This window comes from Sus scrofa, chromosome 1 (genome assembly GCF_000003025.6).
Source record: "Sus scrofa isolate TJ Tabasco breed Duroc chromosome 1, Sscrofa11.1, whole genome shotgun sequence".
Classification (NCBI taxonomy): domain Eukaryota; kingdom Metazoa; phylum Chordata; class Mammalia; order Artiodactyla; family Suidae; genus Sus; species Sus scrofa.
The window spans coordinates 75730029-75756080 of record NC_010443.5 but is presented as its reverse complement, the minus strand read 5'-3'; the positions used below and the strand labels follow the sequence as shown (position 1 = coordinate 75756080).

At 39.6% G+C, this 26052-nt stretch overlaps 1 protein-coding gene across 5 annotated transcripts in view; it reads right to left on the bottom strand.

The window, feature by feature from the left end:
- The window catches only part of FIG4 (FIG4 phosphoinositide 5-phosphatase), a 152871-nt gene that overhangs the window by 90941 nt on the left and 35878 nt on the right, over positions 1 to 26052 (bottom strand). For all 5 annotated transcript variants that reach the window (XM_021068077.1, XM_021068153.1, NM_001243250.1 and 2 more), the window contains 8 exon segments: positions 24361 to 24411; positions 16811 to 16959; positions 13013 to 13141; positions 9613 to 9713; positions 8305 to 8467; positions 7787 to 7884; positions 2079 to 2212; positions 586 to 702 (listed from right to left, as the gene is read on the bottom strand). In XM_021068077.1, coding sequence (XP_020923736.1) covers positions 586 to 702; positions 2079 to 2212; positions 7787 to 7884; positions 8305 to 8467; positions 9613 to 9713; positions 13013 to 13141; positions 16811 to 16959; positions 24361 to 24411 — 942 coding nt within the window.

Genomic DNA, 26052 nt, shown 5'->3' with positions numbered 1-26052 from the left:
CTATAACAAAAGGATTACTTGCAAAGACATATACACCAGTGGGGGGGGGGGGGTTTGTTTTGCGTGTGTTTTTACCATTACATTAAATTTGTTAACCGAAAATAAAATGCAGAAAATATATAATATTGGTTCCTTAAAAGATAAATAAAACATAGATGCTTGATCTGAAGAAGCTCACAAAGTAGTCATGAGTAAAGACTTGTGAGCCAATAACTATAATGTAAATTTTCATTAAAATGTTAGTATAAGTACTAATCTATAATCTCTAGGAAAAAAAAGTTGTTCCTATTAAATACTGAAAAATAGAATTTGTCACAGAAAATTTTATTTCACAGAAATATTTCACATGGTTATTCTAGGAAGCAAGAGCTTCGATGGCTTCCACTCAAGGTATATACCCGCCAGAGGAAATCCCACACCATTCTGAATGTTTATTCCACAGTCACATGTGCAGCTTGTCTCATCTCCCCAAAGGAAAAAAATCCGTCCATCTCCCAAGTAGTACAAACTGCTCAAATTTAGAATATTTTTTCTATAAGGGCAAAATCCTTGACTTCTAAAAAGGTTTTAAAACGCCATACATACTTTTCATCTGGCCGCAAAATGCTACAGTAAGAATCGGGGCGGTTTACAAAGAAGCCTGTTTTCTTCACCACGCTCTCTGCAATCACGTTCAGGCGATCCAGAACATTACACAGCTTGCTGAGGGTGAGGAAGAAGAATCAGAGAAGTGACAAGAGCCTGACTCTTAATACATACTTATCCCCACCTCTAAAGCAAAGGCTACAGTAATGATACATAGGGAATGAAATCTGTAAATATCTGGTTTGCAGTAAATAGGAACATTGTAACAATTAGTTTCTAGAATGCAACATGTGCTCAAAACTAGCATGATCAGGTGCAACCTGACAGGAAGGGCCTGTAACTCAACAGCAACCACTGGCAAGCTTTCAACTTGGCCCATGACATCCCTCTGCAAGAGCTTTCACTCCTCAGAAGTGGAGTCAGTTATGCCCAGAGGCATTCACAAAATGTGAAGAGAACACAACACACAGTGTGGTGGCAGGGGAAGAAAACACTGAAATACAAATGAATACAAGTGGCACCAACCTATAACCAGGCTTATATTCTAGGAGGGTGTGCATGTGTTTGCGTGTGTGTGTGTGTGTGTGTGTGTGTGTGTGTGTGTGTGTGTATGTGTATGCATGCACGCACACACACAAAACACATGCACACCTCTAATGCATGCGTATATGTGTATGCATATACACATGCATTAGATGTATATCTAATTACATAAAATGATTCAAAAAAAGTACAATGACTTAAGTGCAGAGCAATTAACATTTTCAAAAAGGAGACCTCAAAATGAACCTAAAATTTGTATGATGCTTAGTAAATGAGTAAAAGGTCAATGCAAGGTTAATGAAAGTTCCTTGGATGAGATGAGTTTTGAATCAGTCTTGACAGGTAACAGAAAGTGGGGAAAGCACCCTGCTGAGGGCTGGGGGGTGGGGGGGGGGAGGGCGAAGAACAGGAATCGAGCTTCTGGAATAGAACCCTGGCTGCTACACTGGGTGCAGAACATGAAGCTTAGTTTTTCAGAAAACCGAATAACCTGGGAATAAAGTTATTACAATCTGGAACCGACCAGGTTGATGGGGCTTGAACATTACATGAAAGCCTTTGGATTTACTATAAAGCATAGGGAGTTAGTGCAGGTTCATCCATAAGTGAGATATAATCTGAAAGTGGCGTCTCAGCAAGTGATTCGACAGGGAGATAGAAGGAAATCAGTAAAAAGTGAAACTAATGCCTTTAAGGAAAAGTAGCGGCAGAGAGCTGGTCTCCCATCACTAGACATTTCAAAAAGAATTTGCCAATGGTAAAAAATGGTAGGCCAAAAAAAAAAAAAAAATTGGACAATTTACGCCCTCAAATTATACACCAGTAGTTAAACAGCCCCTGAAGCAGGTTCATGAAGGAAATTAAAAGATGGACACTCACTTTACCAGAGAGATGGGCCTCCTGATCACAAGAAGGGGAAACTATAACCAGACACATAAACATCTATTCACCTTTTGGTGTACTTGGCCATATCCCAAGGAATATAAATAATCGTGTGCTCAGGAGGCAAAAACTGGTTGAGGTAGGTCACAGCAGCTACGAGTTCTTCACTCAGGATTCTCTCGTGCTTTCTTTTCTCTCGTTCCTTCACCAAAAAAGTTAAACATTTTCAGTGCTCTAACTACTTTAAATCAGAGGGACAGATTTTTAGTGTAACCTTACCACTAAGACAGGACAAAAAGCCTCAGTGCTAAACATATGAAAATGAAACCTGCCTAAAAATTAAAATAATATAAATACAAAGAAATAAATACTTCACTGACTTACAGTTAACAAATACTGAGCACTGAAGACTCAAAGAAGGAGATTAGCTTTCTTCCTTGTCACCTCCTGCAGTCCCAAGGAGCCCACCTCACCCTACACAGGCCGGCCCTACACACTTCACATACGCTGTGGCATAGAAGAACTCCCCAGGGACCAGACAAGGGGAACCTTCAACCCCAACCAGCTAAGGACCAGACAAATCTACAGGGCCTGGATGGATAATCCCCCAAACTGGTAGAGCAGAGAGCACTTCTGCAGCCCTCACATGGTTTTAAACTTGACTCTCGTAAAAATCCCATCTAAGTAGCCAAGGGAGTCCCTCTTCCCCTTTTACACTGTGGCTGAATGAACCGAAGCTGAGAGGCATTCATGGGACTAAACCTGACAGTCTACCGCCTCCCCTGCTGTACCTCTTTAGACACCACACTGCCTCCCATTCAAGAGGGACAGGCGTATGACAGCCCAGCTCTTCGGCTGCAGTGCTGGCTCTGCCTCTTGCTAGCCACATGGCCTTGGGCAAGCTTCTCAACATTCCCAGGCCTCCATTTCTTTAGCGATAAAATGGCAAACAGGAGTATCTCCATTGTATCATTACCGTGAGGTTTAAATGAGATAAAGCATGATCATTTCTTTTTTTGGGGGGGGATCTTTTTGCCATTTTCTTGGGCCACTCTCGTGGCATATGGAGGTTCCCAGGCCAGGGGTCGAATCGGAGCTGTAGGAGCTGTAGGGGTTGAATGCGGGATCTGAGCTGTGTCTGCAACCTACACCACAGCTCACGGCAACGCCGGATCCTTAACCCACTGAGCAAGGCCAGGGATCGAACCTGCAACCTCATGGTTCCTAGTCGGATTCGTTAACCACTGCGCCACGACGGGATGTTTCTTACCAGAGCATCTGACACATGGTAAGCATTAATAAAAATGAACTATGTTTATACTTATCCTGGCCTTCACTTAGAAACAAATAAAAACACAATTAATTTCAGCCATAGTGACAGGGATGCAGTGTTGAAGCACTATTGCTGCCATCAGAACAGGTCTATGATGACATGATGATTTCAGCCGTGATGATTACTTCTCAGTTGTCATGAATTTAATTATTTAAACCAACACACAAAAAGGTATCTATTTTGCACAGCTGAAGAAATCAAATGGAGGAATTAGAGAAGAAGTGATTAAGAAGAGTGTTAAGTCAGTTAGGGATGAACTTATTTTTACACCTGGGAAAATGATATATCTGGACTTTTTCTCAAAAGCACTTTACATCAACCAGAGAAACAAAAATGCTTCACATGTCTCATGTCAAATCCAAAGTTTAGTGAGATGCAAGAACAGGTTATCCTTCGAGCATCTCGATGTAGAGAAGCTGCCTTATGCACTGTCTGCCCAGAGTGGATTAGTGTGTGGACTGTTTAGTTGACCTCCTTCAGGTCACAGACCTTTAAAAAAACCAAAGGAAAACTTCACATATACTAGTGATTTTGCATATCATTTCCTTTTTTTTATTGCTTTTTTTTCCCCCACTGTACAGCTTGGGGACCCAGTTACACAACATGTATACATAATTTTTCCTCCCATTGTCGTGCTCCATTGTAAGTATCTAGACATAGTTCTCAGTGTTACACAGCAGGATCTCATTGTAAATCCATTCCAAGAGCAAGAGTTTGCATCTGTTAACCCCAAGTTCCCAATCATAAAATGGGAAAAAGAAAGTCTATTCAGCAAGAATTGCTGGGAAACCTGGACAGCTGCATGCAAATCAGTGAAACTAGAACACACCCTCCCACCATGCACGAAAATAAACTCAAAATGGCTTAAAGACTTAAATATAAGACAAGACATCATCAAACTCCTGGAAGAGAACACAGGCAAAACATTCTCAGACATCAACCTTATGAATATTTCCTCAGGTCAGTCTCCCAAAGCAACAGAAATAAAGGTGTATCATTTCAAAGTGATCAGAGACACCCTCCAATGGCCATTCAAGGTGTACGATTCCATCAGATCCCTGGGTGACTTCCTCTTGATCCCCAGTAACAGCACTGAAGGTGTAAGGACTACTGCACCTACTGTTTGTCAAACTTCCACATGGGTGGGGAGGGCAGGAGATAGTTCATAACACAGGGCAAAAGGGAAATCGAGCGAAGTATTTCACTTTAGTCACTTCATATGGAGGCAGAATAAAGGGTAAATATCCTTTGATATCCTGCTACACACACACACACCCATGCCTCTTTGAACCCATGTGCTTAGTTACATGGTCCTCTTCTAGCAGCTGGCTCATAGTCTTCCTCCCCACCCCAAGCTCAGCCTTGGTCCCTGCTCTTCCTCCTCCATTCCAGCTAAGCCATCATTCCCATCCTCACCTCTCAGATCAAGTCATCACCACAGGTAACTCCTCTGCCTTCAGCCTTTTTTTTTTGTCTTTTTGCCTTTTCTAGAGTCTGCTCCCGTGGCATATGGAGGTTCCCAGGCTAGGGGTCTAATCGGAGCTGTAGCCGCCGGCCTACACCAGAGCCACAGCAACGCCAGATCCTCAGCCCACTGAGCAAGGCCAGGGTCGAACCTGCAACCTCATGGTTCCTGGTCGGATTCGTTAACCACTGCGCTACGACGGGCAACTCCATGCCTTCAACCTTTCTTATCCAGAATCTCTTTTCCTTTCAGACTGACAGTTTTAAACACTCCGCCTCCAGAGGACCTCAGCCCACTGACAGCTCTGCTTCCTCCATCACCGTCTCCATTACTCACCCCCCTTCTCCAGCTCAGGTACCGTGTCCACTTTGAGTCAACTACTACTACCAACAGCCAAAACTCCTTGGATCCTATCTTATTATGTCATACCCGTCTGGCAAAACTAAATGAATCTAATTATCTACTTCCTCTGTACCCACCCACAAGCCTGGCAAGAAGTTAGGCAGGAGCAGAATAGTTCCATTTCAGAAATCCTCATCACCAGGGAGTTCCCACTGGGGCTCATGGGTAACAAACCCAACTAGTATCCATGAGGACTCCGGTTGGATCCCTGGCCTTGCTCAGTGGGTTAAGGATCCGGCGTTGTCATGAGCTGTGGTGTTGTTTGCAGATGTGGCTCGGATCCCACACTGCTGTGGCTGTGATATAGGCCAGCAGCTGCAGCAGCAATTAGACCACTAGCCTGGACACTTCATATGCCTCGGGTGCAGCTCCCCCACACCCCACACCCCAAAAAAGAAGAAAACAAAAAACAAACAAAAAAACACCTGATGAAAACAACAACTCATCTCCATTTCTCACTAGGGACTTCCTTTCCCTGGTACTAGGCCAAAAGGTCCTCCCAGAGCTTCAGTCCACTTCAACCACTGCCCTTGGTGGCAGTAACACCAGTGGGCGCTTTTTGTGTCTTCATCGTACTTGCCCCAGTAACATCCTTTGCCACTGCTGACCACTTACTTCCTTCACCATGAAAAGGGCTTCATCTTGGTTGTCCTAACACGGCACTCCTTGTGTTTCTCGTACTCTTCTGTTTTTTCACTGACTCCTTTGCAGGCTCAGCATGGACACTAAGAGCTGGAGGTCCTCATGACGAGACTCGAGGCTCTTCCTCCTCTCACTCTGTACCTTCTGTACGGACATCCCCTCCAAGCCCAGGCTTTCAAATATCACTGGTGCACGGACGAGTCACAAAGTCACATCTCAGCCCAGACCCCTCCTCTGAGCTTCCACCTCACACACCATCCACCTACTCACCACCTGCTTTGAGAGGCCTCAATCCAGCTCAGACCTCAGCATGTCCACCCTACTCAGCATCTTCCCCCACAGACTGAGTCTGTGTTCCCTGCCTCACCATCCACGCCCTCATCCCCACCCTGAGTAAGCCAAAAATCCAGGAATCAGGCCTGACATCTCCCTTTCCCTCATCTCAGGCTCAGCCCATCACCAAGTCTACTGCCTGCGTCCACTTCTCTCCACCTCTACCCACCATCCTGGTCTAGGCCCGTCACCCCTCTACTGGATAATTATAATGGCTTCCTATGTGGTCTTTCAACATCGACTTTAGCCTCATACCAATTCATTTGTTCTCTGTGATGAGGTCAGGATAATCTTTTCAAACAGAAATCTGGTCACCATCCTCTCAACCATACAAAACTTTCAGTGGCCCTGGCTCATCAGGATAAAGACCAGACTCATTCTAAACCCCTACAAGGCTCTGCTTGTCTGGCCATAGCTCCCTCTTCAGCCTCATCCCCAACAGCTTTCCTGCCCTCATCCTCTGGGGCCCAGTCGCACAGGCCTTCTCTTTGTCAAAAGCACCATATTCCTCTTCCAAGAGCCTTTGTATTTGCTCTTCTGAGGTGAATACTATTCCCTTTTTTCTTGGCCTTGTTAATAGCTCTTCCTTCAGGCTGTGCTGACTCATCACTTCCTCAGGAAGACTTCTCTCCACTCTAAGTTCTCACAGCACCATCATCCTGTCTTGGCATGTTTGTGTTGTGTCACCATTGGTGTCAGATTGCAAGCTCTGGGAAGGCAGCAACTGTTTCTAGGATTGCCTTGGCATGAAGGAACCCTTCAAAAATGCTTGTTAAATAGTGGACCGAATGGACTTAAGATTCCCTGTTTTTTAATTAAATTGAACTATACTAATTAAGCAACCTCTCAGAATAATCGCAGACACCACTAGGCTGCTGGCCACAGCCACAACCATAACCAAACAAAATCCTTGCTTTTCCTACTCTCAAGGTTTTCCTGGCTGCACACCAAGATTCTTTCAGTTTACTTGGTTGGAAAAGAGGCAGATACAAGTTCTTATCTGGTCTCCCTGCCCTCCAGCCCAGGCCTTTTCTGAGTGCCTACTTCTATACATAAGATATACTGCCCAGACAGTGTGCTCTGACAAGGAGGCACACAAATATGATGCCAAGCCACCACTCTGTCCACCTGATTCTTGAGCCATGGTTGCACCCTAATTTCTCAGTCTAGCCTTGAGATCCTTGTACCACAAATTAATCTGCCCAGCAGCTCTTCTACATTGTCAAGGGAAATGGCTGTGTCAAGGCCAGACTGTTACTATTTAAGCTCCATGCTTCCTTCTCTAAGCTCTCCTGGAGACTAAGGCAGGATTTCCTCCAAATCTAGTTCCTCCAAGAAATCAGGAGACAGACACACTCAATGCTCTCTTCCCTAGGGAACACACCACGGATTCTCCCAGGTACCCAGGGAAGAGGCCGCATGGACTCGGAGGCCAAAGGACAGTGGCTCAGACAGTTCAGACACTGGGCACCATCACGGCATGGTAAATCTGCCAATCCGCCAGTCTCTTCTCTGGGGAGAGGTAAAACAGGCTTGGCAAACCCCTCGGTGTTGTCCAGCGTGACTGAATGTCATAAAGCAAACAGATGAGCACATTATACCTTCACTAAATTCAAGATGATGATGGGGGAGCCAAACCTCTGAAGCATCTGGTCAAAGTGAAGGGCAGCCACGTGGGCAAATGGATCTGCCTGATCCACTGTGGGGGAAAAGGAATAAATATCAGAATGAAAATTATAAGGAATAAACCAAGTACAGGGTTTTGTTTTGCTTTATCATGTCTAAAGAGATGCAATTCAACTAATCTTCTCGTGGTTTCACATCTCAGATTCTTCTTGAGCTTATCAGACATTCTTCATGTATTTACTGAATCTGAATGATTCTTACCTTTCTGAATATAATTATATTTACATTTTCTAACGTAAACAATTTAGTGGCCCAAATTAAAAATACATATATACAGTTAATGCATAAATGATAGTCCCTCTGCTAAATTACCTACTTTGCAGTACTAAAACGTCATTAAAACCTAGGCATTTATGACATTTCTGTGACAGTAGTTCATTATTTCTAATTGTGGGTAAAGAAGAGTTATGTTTAAGAGGATTTTTCTACACACGTGTAATAGGTGGCTTAGGCATCATAGTTGAAATGTCCTGAGACCAGTATAAGGGAACTGATCCTCTAACTTGTACGTAAGAAGAGTAACTTCCTGCAGTAAAAGACATGACAGAAGCATCGCAGAGTATTTGTTCAGTTTCCACTTCATTTGCAACATCACCCTGGGAAAAAAAGATGCATTTCCAGATGTTTATGATCTTAGAATTTTTTAATGGATAAAAATTTCAAGCACACAGTGAAAATATAATTCCTATTCTTAGAACATTTTAAAAGGGGTAAATATTGATCAATATTCGACATGCACATTAAAAAAAGGAAAATCATTAAAATCCAATAAAGGAAGGCAATTAAAAATAGCAGAGAATAGATGGGGAAAAAAATCAATTTAAGTAGCTAATAACACAAGTAATAATGAACAGCTTGAGTGATAGAAATGGCAGAGAAGGAGAGAAATAAAAAGCAATTCCATGCAATTATAAAGGAGGTTAGGAAGACCAGTGAAATATACAAATTCAATTCTCAAGACCAAAGAGGAATGAAAGGATGAAAGAAAGAATGAGATTCAAACAGAATGCCTGATAGACAGAAAAAAAAAAAGTCTTGAAATAACTTTACTTATACATGGATGAAAGGATATGACAAAGAGTAATTTCAGAGGCATTAACAACATGCCTATGTAATTACCCTTGAAATATTCAAAACAGAGCTTTTTCTTAAAGCACCAGTTCTGTTTCCATTGTTGATATAATTTTAAGAACAAATGTTGCTATTAAGGCAGGATCAAAACCTAATGTCTCAATCTGTCTACTCAATCACACATCTGTTCAAGATCCCAGTTGCCTACTGTAAATAGAGATGGAACACTCAAAGGAGATTACATGACCAACAGGGAGGCAGATGAATTGTTGTTATTTTCTGCGGGTGAGCAAAAGAGGGAGCCTGCCTTGAGCCAAACTAAAGCAGAGGGAAGGGGGTAAAGGGTTTCCATGCCTTACGCTATACTCGATCTCCTTTTAGTCGCCACACTAAATATGCACTACATTTTTTTCATACATTAGAGAAATGGCTCATCTTCCACAATATTAGACCCTTCAGAACTCCTTAAGGCATTGCATCACTTTTTCTGAACATCTGTACAGTAGTCCTATTTCTCACAAGTCTCAGACACTCCAGAGAATTCATTATTCTCTTGATCATGTCCCAAACTAAGGAATTCTACTTTTGAAAATTCTACTCCCGTTTCCTCTGTCAACACAGCTGATGTAAAAGTTAAACTGCCAGCAGCACTGCTGTTTTTCCGTCTTACCTCACAGTTTGCACCTCTCTTGAGAAAACGGGTCCCAGCAAACTTACTGGATCTTCTAGCTATTAAAGTGACATACACGGGTCGTCCATAGATCAAGAGCTCTTGGAAATCAAGTTAAAGCTTTTATGCATTCATAACTGTCACACCACACCAAGAGAATCATTACGTCTTAAATGTATCTTGTCCAGTGGGAAAGAACAGCAAAAAGCTCTGGCCAAGAATGGGACACATTGGGTCTAACTGTTCTCTTGAATTATGCAGGTGTTAAGGCAAAAACGAACCTCTCTCTAAGGAGTGGTTTCCATGAATTTCAGACAAAATGGCAACCAGATATGGGGTTTCTGACCAAGGGAAGACCTGTGGTCCCTCCCTATAGCCAAGTAAGGATGTGAACAGGTACAACTAATCCTTCCTTGCTCTTCAGAGACCACATCCCTGTCAACGTGAGCATATGTCACTGAACAAGGGGTTTAAATTATGAAGCAATATATAACTGAGAGAATGGAGGTTAGCACCTCAAATTTGTCACCTCACTGCAAAAACACTTGGGACTGTTCAACCAAAATACAGTTTATCAGTTTTGTCAGCTTACTGAACTTTCTGAGCCTCGGTTTTATTATTTTTTTGCTTTTTAGGGCCACACGTGCGGCATATGGAAGTCCCCAGGCTAGGGGTTGAAGCAGAGCTACAGCTGCTGGCCTATGCCACGGCCACAGCAACTCAGGATCTGAGCCTCATCTCCTTCCTATACCATAGTGCACAGCAACGCCAGATCCTTAACGCACTGAGCAAGGCCAGGGATCAAACCCGCATACTCATTGATCCTACTCAGGTTCGTTAACCGCTGAGCCACAAAGGGAACTCCCTCAGTTTTATCTTCTGTAAAATAGTCTAAGTACTTTAAAAAAAAAAAAAGTAACTGGTTTTATTAGGAGGTTGGGAAGACTAAGTTAGGTAATGTGTGCAATATTTACTAGTGCCTGGCTTCTAGTATACACTCAATAAATAGTAGTTACTTTTATTATCATATAGACTTTAGAATTCATTAAATGCTATATAAATAGTTGAAATGATTTCTCATTTCAACTAATAAGCTTTAAAATAATAATCTGTAGTGCTAGTAACTATTTAAAAAAAAAAAAAACCCAAACACTCATTGTGGTTACTATATGCCAGGCCCTGAGTTAGGTCCTGACAAACACAAAACAGTTTAGAACCACCTTTTAAAAACTGGCCTTGCGAAATGGTAGCATATTCTTTTTTAGTGTCCTTGGTGGTGAAAACTGTATGTTTTTCCCAGGCAGATTTTACTTTTGGAAACAGAAAAAGTTATACAGGGCCAAATCTCACTATGCAGTGAACGATTGAGCAGGTATCTCACTCACTGGTTGAAAGTGATTATAAAGCAATGAGTTGTTTCAAGTGTAGCATATAAACCTCACTCATCTTCATTCCAAAATTCCTCTGGGTCTTACCTAGCCCCTCCTCGCCCTACTTGCCACAAAGAAGGTAGCACAGGCCCTCTTGAGGCCAACCTCTCCAGCTGCACCCCTGGATTCCCTTCCTCCCAAATGTTCTGGTGCAAGAAAGCGTCATGTTGGTTAATCACATTCATCCATGTAAGACCCCAAACAAACACTCCCTTAAAGTTTTCATACTGTAGATCTTTAAAAAACCTATGACAGGAGTTCCCATCATGGCTCAGTGGTTAACAAATCCAACTAGGAACCATGAGGTTGTGGGTTCGATCCCTGGCCTTCCACAGTAGGTTAAGGATCCAGCATTGCCGTGAGCTGTGGTGTAGGCTGGCAGCTACAGCTCTGATTGGACCCCTAGCCTGGGAATCGCCCCATGCCACGGGAGCAACCCTAGAAAAGGCGAAAAGACAAAACCTATGACATTTGTAAGAACGTCAACTAGAAAGCATGCTAAGGGAGTTCCTGTTGTGGCTCAGCAGGTTAAGGACCCAAAGTTGTCTCTGTGAGGATGTGGGTTTGATCTCTGGACTCACTCAGCAGGTTAAGGATCTGATGTTGCAATAAGCTGCAGGGTAGGTCACCTATGAGGCTTGGATCCTGTACTGCTGTGGCTGTGGCATAGGCTGCAGCTGTAGCTCCAATTTGACTCCTGGCCAGGGAACTTTTATATGCTGCAGGTACAGCTGTTTAAAAAAAAAAAAAAAAAAAAAAAAAGGAAAAAAGAAAGCATGCTCAGTGCACAAATGCCCTACATGATCTCAAAAAGGTAGAGGGAAAAAACCTGAACACCATTTCTAGAAAGTATATACTGCCTTCCTATACCTGGTAATGTAATAGCACATTCTTGACAAGTTTCAACATAGCTGGAAACTTATTAGAACAAAAGGCATTTATAAAATTGAACTCATCAGCTTAAACCAAGGTTCAACTACAGCTATTTAACCTATTACACCCCCTTCCAATCCAGGCCTTCATTACATTAGACCTGAACTGCTGTCATCTTTTCCTAATCCATGTCCCTCGTTCTAGTCTCATTTTACTTATTCCAGCTTGAAAATGGCCACCAACTCAAGCTTCCTAGGTACTAATTTGTATGTTACCCTTCTGAAAAAAACTTTTTTCTTTCTTTTTTTTAGGGCTGCACCTGCAGCATATGGAGGTTCCCAGGTTAGGGGTCTAATTGGAATTACAGATGCCAGCCTACACCACAGCCACAGCAATGCCAGATCTGAGCAGCATTTGTGACCTACACCACAGCTCATGGAAACACTGGCTCCTTAACCCACTGAGCGAGGCCAGGGATCGAACCCGCAACCTAGTGGTTCCTAGTCAGATTTGTTTCCACTGCACCACAACGGGAACTCCTGAAAAAAACTTTCAAAAATTCTAGCACCAAATCCAATTCCTTAGTCTGACCACCAGAACAATCTGGTGACTGCAGTCTGACTCCCCTAATCAATCTCCTTCCCACTACATCATACCTCCAGGGGGTTTTATATACTAACCCCAAATATACTCTCATGAACGTTTCCATCTCTGCACTAATGGTGCTTCCCCAACCCACGATCTTGCTGCCAAGGCCTGCCCTTTGGTTAAGGCCAGACCAAGTTCGACTTTTCCCTATGAGCCTGCCCCATCCTCCCTACCCATCACTGAGTCTGTTCCTTCTCTCAGGTAAGAATGAAACTCATTAGCTCTATCATTTCCTATGTACAGAGCATTTTCTTCCTTGTTAACTGTCTGTATACATAATCAATCTCCACTCCCCTCTGTATTTCAACTACGTGGAATGCATAGATAATTATAATCTGTTGGATACGGAGATCATTATAATCTTATCATTCATACATAGCTTTCTACAAATTGGTAGAACATCAATTTAATAATATATAGCTTAATTTTTTTTTTTAAAAAAAGGATACTTGACTGCCCACAGAACCCATGAATAATATACAACAGCCAGTCACGGTGCACGGTGTTTTTAATTATATCCAGAAGTTCGCCGTTCCACACATACTTCATATAAGGCTCGCTACAGATCCCAAATACGCCTGAAAAATAAGAGTTTGTATCAAAAAGATAAGGAAATGGGTTGACATTCAATTCATTTTTTTAAAAATTTTTTGAACACGCCCATAGTATGCCTGGGCATGGAGCAAACCCTTGCCACTACAGCAGCTGGAGGCACAGCAGTGACAATGCTGGATGCTTAACCTGCCAGGCCACCAGGGAACTCCCTCGATTCATTTTTAAGTTCTTAAACTTTTTTGCTTTTAACTTCAAAATAAAAGGCCTGATTAATCACATTGCCGTTTTCAGTGGATATAGCTCATCTCATCACCCAGAGCTGTGCTGATTCTGTACAACGTTAAAAAAATTGATTTGTGAGAGTTTTTAACTTAAGAGAAAAGGAAGCAGGGGGATTAAGGACACTTGGACAAATACATGAATAAGGCCGAGAGACAGCAAGAACAGTGGCTGGGGCATCACTCTGGGGTGAGAGTGCAGGGTCCAAATCCTGACTCTGCCTCATCAGCAGAGTGACAGGTGCAACCAAGAGGGTTATTCACTACCTCAGTGCCCCTGTTTGCTCATCTGCACCTGTATCAAGCAGTTGTTGTAAAAGATGAAGTAAGTTGTTAATGCACATAAAATGCTCAGAAGAAGTCTGGTGCCTTAGTGATTCATCAGTGGCAGTTATTACATCAAGCCTTTTTTTTTTTTTTTTGGTCTTTTTAGGGCCCCACCCATGGCATATGGAGGTTCCCAGGCTAGGAGCTGAATCAGAGCTGTAGCTACTAGCCTACGCCACAGCCACAGCCACACAGGATCCAAGCTGCATCTGCAACCTACCCCACAGCTCAGGGCAACACCGCATCCTGAACCCACTGATGGAGGCCAGGGATCGAACCCACATCCTCATGGATACTAGTCGGATTCGTTCCTGCTGCACCATAATGGGAACTCCAAAATAAAATTTTTAGAAAACAAATAAAAAATCCTAAACCCTCTTGGCCCTTTCCGTGACATTACACTGAGCATGAATAATACAGACATGGATTGGAATCCCGTTTTTGCCACTTGCCAGCTCTGTGACCTTTGTCAAGTTACTTAACATTTCAGAACCTCAATTTTCTTAACTGTAAAATGATGTTACGACTCACCTCAGAGGTACTGTTCAGATTAAATAATTTATGCAAAGTGACTGTGCTGCCTGATGCAGTCAAGACTTTTTAAAAATGTATTATTTTCCTTTCCCACCTACCCTGACACCTCTCCCCTCACTCTCTCTTTCCTATCAGTTCCTCCTAAGTAGCAAGAGAGTAATGCATCCTTCTCTACAAAATAAGCTATGTCCTCTTCACCAGAACCTGTGAATACATGATGTCACATGGGATAAGGAGGACTTCAAGTTGCACGTGGAACTAAGGTTTCTAATCAGGCAACCTTGGGAGGGGGAGACTATTCTGGATTGTCCAAGTGGACTCAACATAACCACAGGGTTATGAGAGAGGAAAACAGGCGTGAGTGACAGAGGATGTGATGAGGGGAAAGTCCTTGGCCAGCCATTGCTGGCTTTGAAGATGGAAAGGGCAAGAAAAAGGATTTTCCCCTAGGGTCTCAAGAAAGGAATGCAGCCTCACCGACACTTCAATTTTAGTCCACTGAGACCTATTTTGGACTTCAGACCTCTGTAAGATAATAAATTTGTGTAGTTTTAAGTCACTGAGTTTGTGATACTTTTTATAGCAGCTATAAATACCTCACACAAGTTATTATCTATCATGCAGAACTGTTCTACAATAGTTAAAAAAAAAAAAAAAAAAAAAAAAAAGTAATGGCTTTCAGAGGCTTAATTCAGATCCCAGAACAGACACTCAAATTCAGATCTGAGATGACACAGAGTGAAAATTTGGTGATGTTTTCAGCTTTTCTACTACTAAGTATGACATTTAGAAGAAATGATGTAACACATATTCAAGCACACGTTACCTTACCCTCCCCCTGTCTCTAGTTGCATAGGTCCCCATTCAGATGTCTGAGCCACAGCAAATTTCTATGATTTAGATGTTCTGCAGTAGGGACAGTGCACCAGGTTAGGCCTTAGCTCAATCTGATAAACTAACAAGAGTCAAAAGCAGTAACAGAGACTGCATTCAGTTGAAGCAACAGTCTAAGTCTTCTTACAAAGGACCAGAACCTTTGGCAAAATGCTAACAGAGCACAGCCTCTTTTTTTTTTTTTTTTTTTTTTTTTTTTGGTCTTTCTGCCTTTTCTACGGCTGCTCCCGTGGCATATGGAGGTTCCCAGGCCAGGGGTCTAATTGGAGCTGTAGCCATCGGCCTACACCAGAGCCACAGCAACGCGGGATCAGAGCCGCGTCTGCGACCTACACCACAGCTCACAGCAACGCTAGATCCTCAGCCCACTGAGTGAGGCCAGGGATCAAACCTGCAACCTCATGGTTCCTAGTCGGATTCGTTAATCTCTGAGCCACAACAGGGACTCTGCCTCTTCTTGAATGTCCTGTAAGGACATATATTCTGGGAACATACATGCTACCTCTGCACCACCACCTTCATCACTGTCATTTAAGTTACACTGAGGAAGGTGCACAAAGATATTACTGGCTTTTTATGTTTCCACAGTAAGTCCAATTCAGCTAAACTGCCCCTTAACTTTCGAGTTCGAAACAACTCCTTCACAACATTTACTTGAGCAATGCCTCTGGCTTTAGAATTCTAAATCTTTCTAATTAGATCAACCCCCAAATCTAGGGGTAAAAGTACCAATTCTTTGGTGGGACTGGTTAGTCTCAGAACTCCAAGGTCACCCGAGACTAGTCACACAGAGTTCCTACAGTAATCCCACAGTGCTCCTTGACAGAAGCAGGACCTGTGAGGGACCAGTGGGTCAAGTTGGGATGAATCAAAGTCATCACAGCTCATGACCTGCTGCAAGGGTACCTCTGGGCCTCAGCTTCCTAATTAGCCTTTATTTCTTTAAAAGTAGCATTAGACTGCTGAGCAGAGTTTTTATGAAGATTAGAGATATTACATATAAGTGTCTAGGGTGCAATGGGCAACCCATAGTAAAATTTTTCTAAAACTCAGCCTATTTGGAATTGGTCTCTATGAAGGAAATTAAGGTGTGTATGCTCCAATATTTAAAAACAAAAACTAAATTCTCCATTCAAAGACTAGAGCTGAATGTACTACATAAAGAGTGCACGAGGGTGTGGCTCACTGGTTAACGAACCTGACCAGGATCCACGAGGACACGGGTTCAATCCCAGGCCTCACTCAGCAGGTTAAGGATCTGGCATTACCATGAGCTGTGGTGTAGGTCGCAGATTCAGCTTGGATCCCGCGTTGCTGTGGTTCTGGTGTAGGCCGGCAGCTGTAGCTCTGATTCGACCCCTAGCCTGGGAACCTCCATATGCTGCAGGTGTGGCCCTAAAAAAGAGAAAAAAAATGCACTCAATTTTGCTAGAAAATGTCAGTATACAATTTTCTGGCTTGTCCACATATGATATCATTTGGTGATATATGATTTCTACAAAAATGAATTGGTCAAGTTTATATATCTGAAACAACCTCACCTAAGTACAAAGAGCAAAGGAGAATGGAAAAATATGAGGGAAATGTGAGTGAGTTTAATGAGATGCCATTTCATGGATGCCACATTAACATATATTAGATGTGCTAAAAACCACCTACCGCTTCTACCCTGTGTAATTAATCCTTCATCTTCAAAAATGTCGAAACTCTCCTGGCGGGTCTGGGTCGTTTCTGACTTTAACATCTCCAGGGGCATTCGCAAGACAGTGAGATTATACTGAAGTGAGTGGGACAAATCATAGCTGTAACTGAGAAAAGATTTGAAACTTAATAGGAATTAGAAAAGCAAAAATGTATTTCACAGTCTTAGCTCCCAGAAGGAATTAAAACCTATGAACTAAATTACTTAGCACCTTTTATTCTCCTTGAAAGCAATGTTGTTCATAGAAGCACCATAAAACACAGTAAATCATGTGTATATATATATAATTGAAAATTTAAAAGTCTTTGCATGATTTAGGCATTTGTATAACTAAAAATATACATGAATCACCACATTCATAGATTTGCAATGTGCATTTTTTGGTTATTATAAATGCATTAAAGATGTTATAACATCCACTACAATATTGCATGGTCTGAACTCTAGTTTACCCATGAATGGAAACAATTCTATTAATTATTAATGGTGGTATCATAACTAACTTAGTAGTAAAACAAGAATAAGTAACACAAGTCATTACAATGAAACATGCTTGAGAAGTGTAATAGTCATCCCCCAAATTATAACAGTTTGTGTAAATGTGCACAAAATTCATAATTTTTATAAGTATCTCTAGCTACATATTTTTAGCACAGAATTTCAGACAGTATCTAGAATTCTTTAAGCTTAAAGGAATTTGAAAGTAGTTTAGTAATATTTTAAGATGGTTACAATTTTTTCTGGATACATGCCCATTATTTTAATGATTTCTTCTTTATTAATATAATTTGAAATTTATTTATTTCATCTGTGAAATTAATTTTTATCACATTTGCTTGAAAGGGCCATTAATTTAACTAGCATCTAATCTCACAGGAATAAAAACTGTATTAAGAAGTTGGTTTTTCAATCCCATTTATAAGAGCATTTTATAAAAATACTTAGGAATAAATTTAACCCAGGAGGTAAAAGATCTGTACACTCAAAATTTTAAGCCATGAATGAAATAAATTGAATAAGACACAAATAAATGGAAAGATAGCCAGTGTTCATGGAACAGAAGAATTAATACTGTTTAAATGTCCATACTACCTAAAGCCATCTTTGGATTCAATACAATCCCTATCAAAATTCCAATGACATTATCCACAGGAATACAAGAAACAATTCTAAAATTTGTATGGAACCACAAAAGACGCCTAATAGCCAAAGCAATTTTAAGAAAGAACAAAGCTGGTGGCATCAAACTTCTTGCTTTCAAATACAAAGCTATGGCACTCAAAACAGTATGTTACTAATATAAAAGAGATACTCCTTTTTCATTTCTAATTTTGTTTATTTGGATTCTTTCTCTCCTCTTCTTAGTGAGTCTATCCAGGGGGTTGTCAATTTTGTTTACCTTTTTAAAGAACCAGCACTTGGTTTTATTAGTTTTCTCTACTGTTTTTTGCATCTCTATTTTATTGATTTCCTCTTTGATCTCTATAATTTCCTTCATTCTGCTGACTTTAGGTCTTTTTTGTTCTTCTTTTTCTAATTCGTTTAGGTGGAGGGTTAAGTTGTCAATTTGAGATCAAATAAACAAAATTAGAAATAAAAAAGGAGAAATCACAATGGATACAGCAGAAATACAAAAAACCATAAGAGAATATTATGAACAACTATATGCCAAAAAATTTGACAATCTGGAAGAAATGGACAGTTTTCTAGAATCTTAGAGCTTGCCAAAACTGAATCAAGAAGAAACAGACCAACTGAACAGACTGATCACTAGAAATGAAATTGAAGAGGTCATAAAACACTCCTTACAAATAAAAGTCCAGGACCAGATGGCTGCATAGGGAATTCTATCAAACATATAAAGATGATCTGGTGCCCACCCTCCTTAAACTTTTTCAAAAGGTTGAAGAAGGAACACTCCCAAAGACATTCTATGATGCCACCATCATTTCTCAACAAAATTTTAGCCAACCAAATCCAACAACTTATCAAAAAGATCATATACCATGACCAGGTAGGGTTCATCCCAGGTTCACAAGGATGGTTCAACATACACAAATCAATCAACATTATATACCACATTAACAAAACAAAAGTCAAAAAACATATGATCATCTCAATAGATGCAGAAAAAGCATTTGACAAAGTCCAACATCCATTCATGATCAAGACTCTTGCCAAAGTGGGTATAGAGGGAACATGCCTGAACATAATCAAAGCCATTTATGATAAACCCACAGCAAATATAATACTCAATGGAGAAAAACTGAAAGCCTTCTCACTCAAATCTGGAACAAGACAGGGATGCCCACTCTCACCGCTGCTCTTCAACATAGTTTTGGAAGTCCTAGCCACAGCAATTAGGCAAACAAAAGAAATAAAAGGCATCCAAATAGGAAGAGAAGAGATAAAACTGTCACTGTATGCAGATGACATGATACTATACATAGAAAACCCTAAGGATTCAACCCAAACACTACTTGAACTGATTAATAAATTCAGCAAAGTAGCAGGATATAAGGTTAACTTTCAGAAATCAGTCACATTTCTATATACCAACAATGAAATATTAGAAAAGGAATAGAGAAATACAATACCTTTTAAAATTGCAACTCACAAAATCAAATACCTCAGAATACACCTGACCAAGGAGGTAAAGGACTTATATGCTGAGAACTATAAAACTATAATCAAAGAAATCAAAGAAGATGTAAAGAAATGGAAAGATATTCCATGTTCCTGGATTGGGAAAATCAATATTGTAAAAATGGCCACACTACCCAAAGCAATCTACGGATTCAATGCAATCCCTATCAAATTACCCATGACAGTTTTCACAGAACTAGAACAAACAATCCAAACATTTATATGGAACCACAAAAGACCCAGAATCGCCAAAGCAATCCTGAGAAACAAAAAACCAAGCAGGAGGCATAACTCTCCCAGACTTCAGGCAATATTACAAAGCCACAGTCATCAAGACAGTGTGGTACTGGTATCAAAACAGACAGACCAATGGAACAGAATAGAGAACCCAGAAATAAACCCTGACACCTATGGTCAATTAATCTTTGACAAGGGAGGCAAGAACATCAAATGGGAAAAAGAAAGTCTATTCAGTAAGCATTGCTGGGAAACCTGGACAGCTGCATGCAAAGCAATGAAACTCGAACACACCCTCACATCATGCACAAAAATAAACTCAAAATGGCTGAAAGACTTAAATATAAGACAGGACACAATCAAACTCCTAGAAGAAAACATAGGCAAAACACTCTCGGACATCAACATCATGAATATTTTCTCAGGTCAAGTCTCCCAAAGCAACAGAAATAAGAGCAAAAATAAACCCATGGGACCTCATCAAACTGAAAAGCTTTTGCATAGCAAAGGAAACCCAAAAGAAAACAAAAAGACAACTTACAGAATGGGAGAAAATAGTTTCAAATGATACAACAGACAAGGGCTTAATCTCTAGAATATATAAACAACTTATATAACTCAACAGCAAAAAAGCCAACCACCCAGTGGAAAAATGAGCAAAAGACCTGAATAGACTGTTCTCCAAGGAAGATATACAGATGGCCAACAATCACATGAAAAAATGCTCAACATCGCTGAGTATAAGAGAAATGCAAATCAAAACTACCATGAGATACCCACCTCACACCAGTCAGAATGGCCATCATTAATAAGTCCACAAATCACAAGTGCTGGAGGGGTTGTAGGGAAAAGGGAACCCTCTGCACTGTTGGTGGGAATGTAAACTGGTACAGCCACTATGAAGAACAGTTTGGAGAAACCTTAGAAATCTATACATAGAACTTCCATATGACCCCGCAATCCCACTCTTGGGCATTTATGCGGACAAGAATTTCCTTGAAAAAGACACATGCACCCACATGTTCATTGCAGCACTATTCACAATAGCCAGGACATGGAAACAACCTAAATGTCCATCGACAGATGATTGGATTCGGAAGATGTGGTATATATACACAATGGAATACTACTCAGCCATAAAAAAGAACAAAATAATGCCATTTATAGCAACACGGTTGGAACTAGATAGAGACTCTCATACTGAGTGAAACAAGTCAGAAAGACAAAGACAAATACCATATGATATCACTTAAAACTGGAATCTAATATACAGTACAAATGAACATTTCCACAGAAAAGAAAATCATGGACTTGGAGAATAGACTTGTGGCTGCCCGGGGGGAGAGGGAGGGAGTGGGAAGGATCAGGAGCTTGGGGTTATCGGATACAACTTGGAATGGATTTACAATGAGATCCTGCTGAGTAGCATTGAGAACTATATCTAGATACTTATATTGCAACAGAACAAAGGGTGGAAAAAAAATGTATACATGTAAGTGTAACTTGGCCCCCATGCTGTACAGTGGAAAAATAAATTAATTTTAAAAAAAATTTCACAGTTAAAAGAAAAAAAAATATTTGAGGTTTTCAAAAATTATTTTAATTGTATAAGGAAACAAAAGTGAACAAATACAAATTTGGATATATATTTTTATTTAAGGAAACATGTGTAAAAGATATTAACTAAATATTATACAAAGACTGATAAACAGGAATGGTTCCTATCTTTTTTGAGATTCACAAGTTACCCAATTTGTTTCCACATTTTTAATATATCTCTTCCTTTTAAAAAAAAAGAGATACTTAGAACAACAAAACAGAATTGACAGCCCATAAATAAACCCACTCATATATACAGTCAACTAATACTTGTCAAGAGAGGCAAAAAGACAAATGGAGAAAAGATAGTCTTTTCAATAAATGATGTTCGCAAAACTATATAATCACCAGCATTAGAATGAAATTGGACCCCTCTCTTAGGCCACTCGCAAAAATTAACTCAAAATGGTTAAAGACTTAAATTTAAATGTAAGACCCCCAACTATAAAAACTAGTAAAAGAAAACAGGGGAAAAGCTTCTTGACATTGTCAAGACCAAAGATTTTTTCAGATATGACACCAAAGAGATACCTGCACCTCCATGCTCACTGCAGAATTCATCATATATATATGAGTCATATATATGTGTGTATGTATCTATATAATATACATATACACATATATGTGTTTATACATATATACACATCTATATGGTGAATCATTTATCTATCTGTATATATATATTACAATGGAATATCATTTGGGCATAAAAAAAGAAGGAAATCCTTCCTTTCACAACATCGTGAATGGACCTTGAGGGCATTATGTTAAATGATGTAAGTAAAGAAAGAAATATTCTATGTTCTCACTTACATGCAGAATCTTAAAAGGATGAACTTACAGTAGAATGGTAGAAATGGGGGAAATGCAGAGATGTTGTTAGCCATAATATAAATAAGATCTGAGTATCTAATGCATAGCATGGTAACTACAATTAACAATACTGAATTATATACCTGAAATTTGTTAAGGGAATAAATCTTAAATGTTATCAGTATACACACACACAATATCACAATTGTGGGACAGAATGAAGGAGTTAACCAACCTTACTGAGGTCATCATTCTGCAATATATACGTATATCTAATCACCACATTGTATAACTTAAACTTACATATATCAATAAAGTCTCAATAAGGTTGGGGGGGAGAAGTTGTTTTTTTTTTCTTTTTTTTTTTTTACTTTTAATAATAAATTCTTCCTATTTGAAACAAGAGCTTTATTCTAGCTGAAGAATGTAGTATAACCTTTAAGTTTTTTAACCTTACATTTTAACTTATGGACTGACTTGATCAGAACTCAGTATGGGGATGCAGATTAAGTTAAAAAACATGAAGCAGGGGGAGTTCCCATTGTGGCTTAGCAAGTTAAGAACCTGACTAGTATCCATGAGGATGCAGGATTGATCCCTGGCCTTGCTCAGTGGGTTAAGGATCGGCATTGCCACAAGCTACAGCTTAGATCTGGCATGGCTGTGGTATAGGCTAGTAGTTGCAGCTCCAATTCAAGCCCTTGCCTGGAATTTCCATATGCCACGGGTGCCACCATAAAAAGAAAAAAAAAATATGAGGGAGGAAAAAAATCATTTCTAAAAGTACCACCCAGCTTCAGTAATAACTCACAGAGTCTATCAATATAATTAAGCAAAAAAAGGTTGAAAGGCAAATTATGGAGAAAAATACAATGAAAATACACATTCAATAAACATTCGTGGAAGCAAAAATTATTTCTTTAGGAGCCCTTTACTATTTCTAAATTAATTAACTTTCTTCAGTTTACATCAATGAAGACATAATCGACTCTACATAGTACATAGGTTTTTATTTCATAAAGTGGTTAACTATATTAACACTTTAAAAATAAATTTAAAATAATGCAAAATATCCCAACAGCATATCACACTAAGAGCTACCAACACTCTGGGTCCTTGTCTAGTTCTCTATGACTCAGGTCCTAATTGCTACATGCTATTTTGTATTCTACCTTTTAGTATGGACATTATAACTGACAGAATTTCCCACCTGGCACAATAACTCTCCATCTATCTGGCCTACATATTGGTCACATCAGCAGTGGTATAATACCGCATCATGATACTCTGCTATAATTTACTTATTTTTTAATTATTGATATTTGGGTTGTTCCTAGTTAGTTTGTTGGTGGGTTTGCCTGTTTGGGACATCATAAATAGAGTAGCTATTAATGTCTCTTAATCAACAGAGATTAATACTTTCTCTCCTGACTTATTTTCTTCAGATATATACTAAATGCTACATTCCTCCCCAGGAAAATTATTAATTTACAATCTCAATAGTGGTACATTGGTGTTGCAATAGTTCTTCCTATCTTGAATTTATTTTTATCTAATTTTGCTAGATTGTTAAATGAAAATTAAACTATGAGACAGTTACATACTGTTGTGTTTAGACTGAATGCAGATTTCATTTTTGCAATTCAAAAATACAAAGTAAGAATATTTCTTTGGAGTTCCCATCATGGCTCAGTGGTTAACAAATCCAACTAGCATCCATGAGGATGTGGGTTCAATCCCTGGCCTTGCTCAGTGGGTTGAGGATCTGGCATTACTGTGAGCTGTGGTATAGGTCACAGACACTGCTTGAATCCCACATATCTGTGGCTGTGGCATAGGCTGGAAGCGACAGCTCTGATACGACCCCTAGCCTGGGAACCTCCATATGCCATGGGTACAGCCCTAAAAAGACCAAAGACCAAAGACCAAAAAAAAAAAAAAAAAAAAAAAAAAAAAATTCTTTAAAATCCTAAAACAAAGATTTTCATAGTGAGAATAACTACCATGTAATTTAACCACTCAAAATTCCAAATACCTGATTTTTTTTAAAGGAGAAAATACTGTATAATACTATTTTAGATGGAAAAAAATGGCTATTTTAAAAAAAGAATAATCAAAGTACTACTATGTCCTCCTGATTCTGTTTTTACCCTTTGGAAAATAATATAAACATTTAAGAACCTGACAGGAGGAAAACTAAGCTCAAACTTACCTGAAGTAAAAATTGCTAGAGAGGTCCACGTTTTGAAATATTCGTAGATACCTAAAAAAGTGATGGCTATAATTAACAACATGATGACATAATATAGTTAGCACTGCTGTATGATATATATGAAAGCTGTTAAGAGAGTAAATCCTAGGAGTTCTCATCACAAGGAATTTTTTTCTTTTTATTGTATCTACATGAGATGATGGATGCTAACTAAACCTACTGCAGTAATCATTTTGCAATATATTTAAGTCATGCCATTAAGCTCAATGCCTTAAATTTACATAGTGATGTAATTATATCAATAAAACTGGGGAAAAAACAAAATCAAAACCTATTATACTCATACAAACTAGTGTTTTTTCATTGCTTAATATACGTTATTATGTACATTTATTATTTGTAAAAACACTCATTAGAACTGAGGAGCTCAATCCATAACTGGAGAAGAGATTTCATCTGGAACAATTCTTAAGTATCCTGATCATCACTTCTGAGTCCCTAAACTTTACAGTTTGACCACTTCCTCATCACTGATTATGCCAGAGACAGGAAGTCTTGCTCTTACATATTTAAGGTGCTTAGACTTTGAGCAAGACAGAAGTGAATACCGTTACTGTTTTCACTATGCGTTCTGCCAATGCTTTGAGGTTGGAGAGGGGGAGGCACAAAAACAAGCAAAAATCTTTGCGGGGCACCATAATTTTCAGCTGGAAACTTTTTCAAACTTAAAAAAAAAAAAAAAAGCACAGGATAAAATATCCATGTATCTATCACTCAGGATTAATAAATGTAAACTTTCTTTCATACTCAACTTTTTAAAGACATTTCATCACAAATGGGTATTAAATTTTTCAAATATATTTTCTACAAATATTAAGATAATTGTAATATCTCCCAGCAATATTTTAATGTGGTGAATTGCTATAGCCCATTTTCTCATGTTGAAACAATCATGTCGTATTGGGATCACCTCTACTTGTCATTACATATGAAATGTTTTACGATACTTTATTTCCCAATAGTAGACCCAAAATTTTTACTTAAGTCCATTATTGGATTAGGTAGCTTTATTAGGTAGTTTTATAAGTATATTAAAAGTTTATCTATGCTGGTAATAGTATAAGTCTACCTATAACAAGCTATTAATTTTTTTATTAAAGTATAGTTGGTTTACAATGTTCTGTCAATTTCTGCTGTACAGCAAAAAAAATGACCCAGTCATACATATACATTTCCTTTCTTTTTTTTTTTTTTTTCTGTTTTTTGCTTTTTAGAGCTGCACCCATGGTATATGGAAGTTCCCAGGCTAGGAGCTGAATTGGAGCTGCAGCTGCCGACCTACACCACAGGCACGGGAACACCAGATCCAAGCCGCATCTTTGACCTACACCACAGCTCACGACAATGCCAGATCCTTAACCCACTGAACAAGACCAGGGATTGAACCTGTATCCTCATGGATACCACCAGCTGGGTTCATTACTGTGAGCCACAATGGGAACGCCCTATATTTCTTTTCTTATATTATCTTCCACCATGGTTTATCCCAGGAAATGGGATACAGTGCCCTGTGTTATACAGCAGGATCTCACTTGTAATAGTTTGATTCTACTAAGCCCAAACTTCCAGTCCATCCCACAATATAGCTGTATCTTATTCTGGATAATGTCCATCTACTATACCATATTAATC